At 49.2% G+C, this 10,344-nt stretch overlaps 1 protein-coding gene across 1 annotated transcript; it reads left to right on the forward strand.

Annotated features, from left to right (window-relative positions):
* Positions 1-1,160: 1,160 nt before the first annotated feature.
* ALDH9A1 (aldehyde dehydrogenase 9 family member A1) lies at positions 1,161-10,252 on the forward strand. The gene is made up of 11 exons (XM_082484388.1): positions 1,161-1,453; positions 2,171-2,316; positions 3,413-3,542; positions 3,868-4,002; positions 4,491-4,687; positions 5,568-5,708; positions 6,452-6,640; positions 7,660-7,747; positions 8,123-8,264; positions 8,826-8,938; positions 9,344-10,252. Exons 1-11 carry the CDS (start codon positions 1,273-1,275, stop codon positions 9,436-9,438), a joined length of 1,557 nt encoding a protein of 518 aa, XP_082340514.1. The 5' UTR covers positions 1,161-1,272; the 3' UTR covers positions 9,439-10,252.
* Positions 10,253-10,344: the final 92 nt, after the last annotated feature.

The raw sequence follows: 10,344 nt of genomic DNA on the forward strand, positions 1-10,344 counted from the left end.
GAGCATGTGCAATACCATATTAAATAGTAAATACTAGATTAATTCTCACTAATAACTATTGGGCACTCATATGATTATTTAAAGATAAATCATGTGGAACCTCTTTTCAATGCTCTGCCTCTCAAACCCAAATATTTGGCAGGTAAAGGAAAACATCTAGTGTATACTGATGCTGCCTGGCTCTTGGGCTGCATTTTTAACTTACCGCTGTCTCCAGTGTAGTTAAAAATTTCCACTGGGAGCAGTCCTTGCTGTGTAATTCCTTTTTTTCCCCTTGCGGAGCTTCTCTTAGTTCAAGGACCTGATCCCGCAGCAAAGCCAGAAACACCCCAGTGCGTTACCTGCATGGATCAGCTTTGTTGAAGTATTTTATTCTGCAGCATATGGTTGTTGGATCCAATGAAGACAGCCAAATCTGGTCAAGCCTAATGACAAACTGCACCTTTAATGACTTGGGAAGTGGTATGGGCAATACCTTCCCTGCTCTGCCCTCAACAACTCTGCCCACGTTGTGTCATGCCACGCTTTGTCACTTGGAGAGGGAAGCGTTTGCACATCCAAAGATTATCTGAAAATTACTGTTCTGCTGTATTCTGGTTGATTTCTACTGTTGGTTGGTTGTTATGGTAGTTCCCTGGGGGTTGTTAATAATTATTAATAAACTGAGCAGAACAGCTTTCCTAAACTCAGCCACTAAAAGGTCTGAGTTCTAAGAATCTACAAAATGAAAAACAACTTTATGAGCACAGGAAGACTTGGGTTTTGAGGAAGAAAGGGTGTTCTTTGTTCTGTTTCATGGATAACTTAAAAAAAAAAAAAAAAAAAACAAAAAACAAAAAAAACCCCAACAAAAAAACACCCACCAAAACTGCATGTGTATCTCGAGATAAACTGCAGCTCTGCTAACATCGAGGAGGTTTAGCTACTACCAGCTGTTGATGCAGTGGGCCGCAATTCAGCTGCAGACCTGCTCATTTTCTCCTTTTTTTTTTTTTTTTTTTTTTTTGTTCTCTTTCACAAATCACAGCGCAGTCCGCTGTCCCATACCCCCCCGGGGGAGGAGGGGGACTTCCGAGCCGCCAGGGGGAGCCCGAGCGCTGGGCGGGCCGCAGGCCCCGCCCCACCACCCGGCGCGCACGCATGCGCGTGCGCGCCGGGGGTGGGACGGGCCCCGGGGCCCTGAGGTAAAAGCCCCCGGTAGAGGCGGGCGCTCCTTTCCCGTGGGGTTTCCCCAGCCCACCGCTTGCCCCAGCCCTGCGGACGGCCCAGCCGATGCTGGCTGTATCCCGGTTGCCGAACCTCCTGCCCCGCCTCTGCGCCTTCCGTCCCAGCCTCGCCATGAGCAGCGTTACCGGCACCGTTACCGTCCACCAGCCCCTCAACTACCGGGCGGGCGCCCGCGTTCAGCCCGCCGACGGCGGGCAGGCCGAGGAGGTGTATGAGCCGGCCACAGGTACCGCCCCCGCTGCCTGCCCGGGGTGTGTGTGTGTGTGGGGGGGCTGTTAAACCCCGCACTGAGGTGGGGGGCCCGCGGCCGGGGGTTGCCTCCGTGTTACCTGCCTGCAGGGGCCGGGTGCCTTCGGCTGCTCACCCGCATCGGGTGCCGCCAGTGACCCCAACGCCGTGGTGTTTTGGTGGCCGCGTTTTGCCTCCTGCAGTGCAGGCCCCTCATCTGGCTTTTTAGCAGAAATCAGCTCAGTCAGACAGAAAAATCGAGTGGTGCCCGATCTTTGCAAAGGACGCCGCTTAAACATTTCTGATTTTTTTTTTTTTTGTTGTTTTGTTTTTAATTGGAGGTACCAAGGTTTCAGCAGAATCGCTTTGAGAAAAGAGGGTGTTTAACTATTCTGAGTAATGTCTAACAGAGTCCTGAAGCTGCTGGTAGAAGTATAACAAAGTCCAGTGGGAAACAGAGGAGTTCTATAGCAATTAGAGATAATAAGTAACTAGACTGTGAAGAGTGGCATATCTTTTAATTCAGACCAGCTGAATTGCAGCATCTCCTCTATAGCCACTTACATACCAGTGGAAACCGTTGCATGAAGTTCTGTAGCTTGGTATAGGTGGCTGGACTGAAGTCTTTGGGGTTTGATGCAAGATAAACCATATTCTTTTGTGCCCCTTTTCTGAGATTTCCATCTTATTTATTTCCTGTTTAAAACGTGCCCAGGTCGTGTCATAAGCAAGCTGCTCTGCTCTGGGGAGAAGGAGGTCGATCTGGCTGTGCAGAGTGCAAAGGCTGCCTTTAAAATATGGAGTCAGATGTCTGGCATGGAGCGGAGCAGGGTGCTGCTGGAGGCTGCCAGAATTATTCGGGTATGTTGTGGGAGCTTGCCTCCTCTTTTGGAGGGGGGTGGTTCTGTCTCTGAGCTTTCTTGTGCGTTAATGTGACTGTTGGGGGCTTTCAGGAGGAGCACAGGAGTTAAAACCCACCTTTGACCAAAAGAGACAGTAGGTTGCATTGGGCAGGTTTGGTCTTATCACTCTGTTCAAGGCCAATGTGTACCTTCTCTGCTTAATTTGGTTAGAAAACATAAAACTGAAGCCGTCCAGTCAAAATCCTGCAGGGCTCCTACTTCTTTTCACAACTCCAAATTTTAAGCTTCAGAGCACATGATTTAAAAGCTGAAATTGCATAACTGTAACATTGTTGAACTTGTAGCTTGTAGGACAATGTTGTCACGTAACTGAAGTGTGTCTTGGTTTAGCAATAAAAAATGTAGGAATGCTGGTTTTTATCTTAGACACCAGATAATACACATGGGAGAGAGAGGATACAAGTAAAGTAGCTTTATCACAAACTGGTTTGTGAGATAAGATGTTCTTGGACACTGAAGTTAATTCCCATTGAGGCACATATCTGTAAGAAACCAGACCTATTTTCACTGGTGTGTATATGCGATGAGAAAATTGTTTTCTTTCTTCCAGATTTCTGCTTTTGACAGACTGCCACAGCAGGGTAATATTTCTGCTGAGAGATGGTCTATTAAGGGGTGCTTCCCAGCTGTGTTACTTTGTCCATCCTTCACTAAGTCCTCTGGATCCATTTTGAACTTGCTGTTTGCTGTTCCTCCTGCTTTAGTCCTGTGAATCTTAATCATTGTTTGCCAGCTGGCTTCGAAGTTCATGTTTGCTCATCTTTTAGATAAACAGGGATGTTAAGCAAGACTGGACCAGCAGTGAACCCCAGCGGCTGTCTGCTTAACATTCCCCGGTGATCGGTTGCCACTGGGAAACTGATAAATGGCAGTGGGACTGTACCTTTTAGAGATGACAGTTTCTCACAGGAGAGGCTGGCTTACTGATGGCAGAGCCTTGTTTGGGAGTTGCACGCTTGAGAAGTGTCTGCCTCCTTGTGGAATTCTACTACAGGCTTCTCTAACATGTTGTCACTGTCCGGTGCCTCTCACAGGAGCAGAGAGAAGAAATTGCCACCTTGGAAACCATCAACAATGGGAAATCTATCTTTGAAGCCAGAGTGGACATCGACATATCCTGGCAGTGCCTGGAGTATTATGCAGGACTAGCAGGATCTCTAGCTGGTGAGAATGTTACTGGAGTTTGCTTTTTACTCTGTCCTGCTGCTTGTCTTCCCTGGTAATTTCCATGGCAGGAGACCATCTTTGCTGTTCATTTCTCTGAAAAATGGACTACTCCTTTTTCTGAAGATCTTGGAAGGATTTTCAGAGATTTCTACCTAATGCTGCCATGCTCTGTGGGCACTTACGCATCTCCTGTGAGCTTGCTGGGATAAAAGCTGTGTGTCTCTTGTTTCAAGAGACAAGCAAGATCTGGACCCTGAGGCTCTGGTAAGACAGGAAGGGGCTTTGCTCTTCTCTACCTTCTGGCTGTTTTTCTTCTTTGCAGGTGAACACATCCAACTTCCCGGGGGATCCTTCGGGTACACTCGGAGAGAGCCCCTTGGGGTGTGTGTTGGGATTGGAGCCTGGAATTACCCTTTCCAGATTGCCTGCTGGAAGGCTGCCCCAGCCTTGGCTTGCGGTAATGGAGACACTCTGCCTGTGCAAGCTTCTCTTTGAAGCCAAATGATCCTGTAGGGGAAAGTGATTTGGGGGATAAAGTCTAGGATTACCTTGAAGGAGGTGTTGAAAGATTAGCAGAACCTTCAGGCTGTTACTCTGGCAGAAGGGGAAAGGAAATGGAAGTGGGAACATGGTAGGTGCTAAGAGAGCAGGAGTGCATCAGGAGAAAGGCAGATCGCTTGGCTTTGTACCAGATAAGGAGGGTCTCTGGAAATGTCTGCAGTGCAGGACCAGCAGCCCCATCTCCCCCAGCCCTTCCCAGTAGGAAGGTGCAATTCCTCCCTTTCACTGGTGCAGTGTTCAGCTGAAACAGTTTCCTGCTCTCTTGAGGGGATCATCTGGGATCTGTTGAGACAAACTCATTGTGTGGGATGGTTTGTTTGTTCTTCTTTTCCTTAAAGCAGTTTGGCTGTTAACCCCACCTTGCCTCTGTCCGGGTTCCCCTAGGCAATGCGATGGTCTTCAAGCCCTCTCCCTTCACCCCCATTTCAGTGGTGAGGTTGGCAGAGATCTTCACAGAGGCCGGTGTGCCCAAGGGGCTCTTCAACGTGGTGCAGGGTGGAGTGGCCACAGGCCAGTTCCTCTGTCATCACCCAGATGTGGCCAAAATCTCTTTCACTGGCAGTGTGCCAACTGGCATCAAGGTAAAGGCACCTTCTCACTCAGGGACACAAGGGATCTGTAGTGCCAGCCTTCCCGGTGTGCTGTGGATGTTGATACCTCCTTGAGCTTTTGTGCATGGGGCTTGTAAAGATGGGGTGTGAGTTGGCATTTTTAGGTCTGAGCAAGGAGATTGCATGTACAGGGGCATATTGGGACTCCAGTTAGCCCACTGGGCATGGGCTTGGGTGCTCGGTCCTTTCAGAGGAGCCCCTTGGTCATCACTTGTTTAGCCCCTGGTTGCAGTGAAGTCTCTGAGCTGCAAGCATGGGTATGTATGTGGGGAGGTGGATACATAAAACAGAGCGGCACTGGGAAAACGTGTGAGTGTTTCTGGCAGTAATAGTTCAGTTTAGCTGCGTACAACCTACTGTTTTTATGCAAGAGGTTAGTTTCTGTGAATTTCTTACCCTCAATTTATTCTTCAAAAAAATTAAAAGTTCCTAAAAAGACTTCTAAAAATAAATTCTGATATGAAAGAGGGGAGAAGTTGCCCCTGGAATTTTCCTTATATGTGTGTGCCTGTGGGGTGCAGTGACACAGATGCAGTTACAGCTGTCCTCTGGGCTTACGCTGAGCACAAGACTTCCTGCAAATGATTCCTTAGGTTTTCTTGCTTTTATCTTTAAAAAAAACCCAAAACCAAACAAACTCTAAGCCCTCTGAGACTGTCCCTAGTCTGAACTAAACACATCAGGAAACCCAGCTTGCCCTTCGTGTTGTATGTGTCCCTCCCAGAATGAGGACAGTGTTGTTGTTGAAGTGCCCTGCAGGAACTCTTCCCCTTGGGTGTCTCTTACCTCCCTCCACCAGCTTCCCCTTTGCCAGTGGGTCACTTGTCTCTTCTGTCCTTGTTTCTGTCAGATCATGGAGATGGCAGCTAAAGGGATCAAACCAGTCACCCTGGAGCTGGGGGGCAAATCCCCCCTTATCATCTTTTCGGACTGTGCCTTGGAGAACGCCGTGAATGGAGCCCTCATGGCCAACTTCCTTACACAGGGCGAGGTGTGTGCCTGTGGGGCTGGAGCAGTTATCCTCTCTGTGGTGGGGTGGTTTGAGAACCAGGTGGCAGAGACAGTCTGTGACCTTGCATGATGAGGGATGCCCTGAAGCTCACATCTGGCCGCCTATTTCCCTATGTAGTGTTACAAGGGATTAGAAGGGATGCTCTTGCAGAAGCCAGTGAAGGGCTTCACAGCAAAGCATGCTTTAGCCGATGCCCTGTTCATCCCAGAAGTGGAGCCTCCTTAGCACCTAGTACCCAGCTCAGAACAGCTGCTTTTGTGCCCTGGTCTCCAGTCTGGTGCACAGAGGTCAGAAGAAGCTGTGCTGATTTCCTCTGGAGGGACAGCAGGCTCCAGTCTGGTGTACTGAGCTATAGCCCTGTGGAGCTCTGTCCATCCCAAATTTGGGATCACAACATGTGCTGCAGGTTTTGTGTAATCCTGCTGGCAAATTGGCTTACCAGGGTCATCTCTAGGAACTGAAAAGTCATCTCAAGTTCTCTCCTGCTTGTGACTTGATGCATTTTTGCCACCTGGTGGCATCAGTACCACTATGTTCAGCATGGACTGTTCAGTGCAGTCAGGAGCAGCAGGGTAATCTCATCATCTTTGTCCCCGGGACAAGTTAGCTGTTTTGGCAGCTGTGGAGGTTTTTTTTCTGAGAGCCGCTGTAGCAGGACCCAAGCAGGGAAGGGCTTCGGAGTGCTCATTGTCTTATTCTGAGCAGCCTCTCCTGTATCCCAGGTATGCTGCAATGGCACACGGGTGTTTGTGGAGAGGAAGATACTGGATGTCTTCACAAAGGAGGTGGTGAAACGCACTCAGAAAATCAAAGTTGGAGACCCACTTCTGGAAGACACACGGATGGGAGCTCTCATCAATCGGCCCCACCTGGATCGTGTCCAGGGCTTTATCAAGCAGGCAAAGGAGCAGGTGAGATTGTGATGCTGCCTCATGACTGCCCTGAAATGTCTCTCTCTCGTTAGGCAAGCAGACAGGCAGCTGCTTTCCTGCCCCATGCCTTCTCAGTTAAGTTGTTCTTTTTGTTGTGGTTGAATTACTCGATAGGTGTCTTGGGCCTCTGGGTTAAAAGTGACCCAGTGCATGTCTCTGAATCAGCATTGAAGTTGATGTGGCTTTTCATATCCTGATGTTGCCAACTTTTTAGAGTTTGTGAGATACCCAGTGTGGTAGTATGTAGAATGGCATAACGTTTGGGCTGGTTCTAAGTTGTGGTGACACCTTGCACACTTGGCTATTACCTCATTTAGGTTCCAGTTTTGTTGGTTGGTGAAAGAGCTTACTAAGGATCAAAGGCCAAATTTACAGCCTGCTGTAAAAGCAATAAGATCTACCTAGGCTTCTTTTTGGTATTTTTTTTGCCAGGTTTTATTATAAAGTGTAAAGATGTTTTAAATGTCAGCACTAGGTGTAGCCAATTCGAGGATGTGCTGGAGAAGGGGAACTGTAAGTGAAAGCCAGGAGGGCTAGATGAGGATTTGGAAACAGGAAGAGGGATGTAGGGAAGGAGGAGAGAAATCCCCATCTCTACAGTGGGGTGTTTGATGGAGGTAGGTGTTTCTTGCCAGGTGGAGTGGTAAGATTGACTCGCAAATAAGGGAATTCACACCATGTGAAGATGTGGAAGTTAATGTAATGCCAGCTGAGGATCTGCTCCTAGGTGTAGTTGCTTCCCTCCAAACTGCACTGGCTCCTGTGGCACTTGCACCCCAAACTAGCATTGTTTTGACTTTTAGGATGGGTCTCACTCCCTGATCCTGATCTATCAGTGAGCGGTCCTGACCTGGAGATACACCAGGGCGGGCCCAGGCACGGCTTGTCTGACAGGACTGTAAACCCATCAGGGAGTATTGGCTGATGCCCAGACCTGTGGCAGCTGGGCAGGATGCCCCTGGATGTGTCTGTCTACCTTCTGCTTGGCTCTTTTTCAGGGGGCAGTGGTGCTGTGTGGTGGGGACCTGTATGTGCCAGATGACCCGAAGCTGAAGAACGGTTACTACATGCGACCGTGTGTGTTAGGTATGATCCTTCTTATTCATGGTACTGCAGTCTTCTACGTGGATGTTGCTGAGTTTCTTTTAGAGAAAGCTGTGTTCAGCATAACCTGTCTCTGCACATCCACAGTGTGGACAGGCACTGGTATGGGTGTATTAGAGCTGAGGCACCTAGGAACTGCATACAGAGAAATCTCTGCTGTTGGAGGGTCTGATAGAACACATGCAGTTAGTGCCTCCGCTGCCTTGAGATGGAGGGTGGGATTTGTTCCTCTGCTAGCCAAGCTGGAGGGGCTGTGCAGTGCCGAGTGCTGTCTTGAAGGCTGTGTGCGTTGCTGAATGCACAGGCAGTTCTGCTAACTCTTCCTCCTGAAGCCCGTGTACTCTGCTGTGCTTCCAGGGAACTGCACAGATGACATGACATGTGTGAAGGAAGAGATCTTTGGGCCTGTCATGTCCATTCTGCCATTTGACACAGAGGAGGAGGTTGTAGAGAGAGCCAACAACACCAAATTCGGCCTGGCAGGTGGTGTCTTCACCAGGTATGACTGGGTAGTGTGGCTGGTGTGGAAGCGGCCTGGGGGAGAGGAGGAAAAGGGAAGTACTGCAACAACTCGATGCTCCTCTTGCAGTGCCTGGCACAGGCATAAATATCCTCTTCTGGAAAAGCTGGAGCAAGTGATTGCCAAAAGGGAACTTGGATGACTGTGCATCTCCTCCTCGTTTTTCCTGAGGGGTTAGGTGGGCCCAGCTGTCCTTCAGACTCCTTCCAGCCTGTGCTTGGCCTGCTGCCTGCCTTCCTGCATTTCCAGGAGATGTGCACTGTGAGCCTGCCATACTGCTGCAAGCATGCAAAGATGGCTCTTGGCCACTTGCCACAGTCTGCTTTGCTGGTGTCCTTGTCCTGCCCTCTCAAATCAAGTGCAGTTTTGAATGTCCTTGGGAATAGATGCTACATCCTTTGAGCAGGCAGAGACAGCATAGGGCAGGTCAGGCTCCAAAAATCACTACAACCTGCTGGCCTTTCTCTAGTGGGATGTCAGCTGGCAGGGAAGGGGGGTGTGAATGAGAAGGGATCCAGCTGAATTGCCTTTTTCCTGCAGGGATATTCAGAAGGCTCACAGGGTAGTGGCTGCTCTCAAGGCTGGGATGTGCTTCATTAACAACTACAACATCAGCCCTGTGGAGCTGCCTTTTGGAGGATACAAGGCATCAGGTGAGCTCTGTTTGGCCTCCCCTGGGCTCAGCCCTCCTGCATACAGGTGATCAGCCTATTTCTGTGATGGCAGATGTGAGTGTTCTCTTGCTGGGGCAGCAGGGCACTTTGTCATGCCTCTAAGAATTGAATGCCACACTGGGAGCTGAAAGGGAAGCTGGGGAATGGATTGCAACTTTGTACTGAGAAAGCAAGGAGGCAAGCTTTAATATAGGTGGCCTTGCTTGCAGCTGAGCTCATCCAGTTATTACTCTGGGCTCAATCAGAAGTGCTACTGTGAGGTGGCACTTGCACTGGGTGTGTGGCTTGTGTTCTCCCTGGTATGACTACATGCTGGTACAGGGGGTATGAGTGGTGCCTGGCACTGTTTGGAGCTGTGTTCTCACTTCTGGCTTGTCCCCACAGGATTTGGCAGAGAGAATGGGCGGGCAGCCATTGAGTACTACTCACAGCTGAAGACTGTCTGCGTGGAGATGGGTGATGTGGAATCTGTGTTTTAGTGGCTTTAGGGCCTGCTCAAAGGAGCATCAGCCAGTTCTTGCCTGTCAGCCAGAGATGTGGATCATTTACCCAACAATAAAGTGTTCTATAATTGTAAGTGCCTGGGGGAGAACAGCGTTGGAGCAGCATTTAGCCACCCTGCTCCTGCCAAGGGAGAATGTACGCACAGGGCTCAGCCTGTGGGCCTGCTCTGTCCTGTTGGGTGGAAGATGGGAAACTCAGAATAGGAGGCAGCAATATGGCTTTCAGCAGCAGTTTGTGCAGCCACATAGGTGTTACCAGAGGCTTGTCAGTGGCAGAGGCCTGGCCCAGGCTGCATCTCCTGCTGTGTGCATTGAACCCCATTGCCTTCCACCCTCAGTCAACTAGAGTTTTGGCTTCTTAACAGGTATGATCCTACTCCGTGCACATGTAAGCTCGTAGACACATCTATATCTTGTAGCTATAGGCTCTATCTATTCTCTGACTACATAAAAGCCTTAAGGGCTTGTAGCCCCCTTGTAAACACAAGTTTTGTTTTTTCTATCTGTACCTCGCTTCTAAGGTGGGACAAAATATTGTGGGGATGGTGAGCTGATGCTGGCTGGGGCAGGCATGGCCCTGAGAATCACCTCCACACGCAGAGTATGGAGCACAACCAGTGGTAGCAAGCTCCAGCATAGGAGAGCGTGCTGCCTCTCTTAAGTGAAAGCTATTGGACTTCCTTCCTATAGGACTACTTTTCTTTATAAACATGATGAAGCAACAACTTATAATGTTTGCCTACATCCTTTTTTACCAATCAAATAAATATTAACTCTTTGGAACATCTTATCCCAGAGTGACATGAATTGAGGGGTCCAGAAATAAGGTGGCTGCTGTATGGGTTAAACGGGTTGGTCACTAAAGTCCTAAAAGCTAGGACA

This window comes from Vanellus vanellus (genome assembly GCF_965231255.1).
Source record: "Vanellus vanellus genome assembly, chromosome: 5".
Lineage (NCBI taxonomy): Eukaryota > Metazoa > Chordata > Aves > Charadriiformes > Charadriidae > Vanellus > Vanellus vanellus.

What these genes read in the sequence shown, in the direction of transcription:
- ALDH9A1 (XM_082484388.1), top strand. Translation starts at nt 1,273, where the DNA reads ATGCTGGCTGTATCCCGGTTGCCGAACCTCCTGCCCCGCCTCTGCGCC. An exon ending in ACTAGCAGGATCTCTAGCTG is followed by an intron (nt 3,543 to 3,867) that starts GTGAGAATGTTA and finishes TCTTCTTTGCAG; the next exon opens with GTGAACACATCCAACTTCCC. An exon ending in TCAAGCAGGCAAAGGAGCAG is followed by an intron (nt 6,641 to 7,659) that starts GTGAGATTGTGA and finishes GCTCTTTTTCAG; the next exon opens with GGGGCAGTGGTGCTGTGTGG.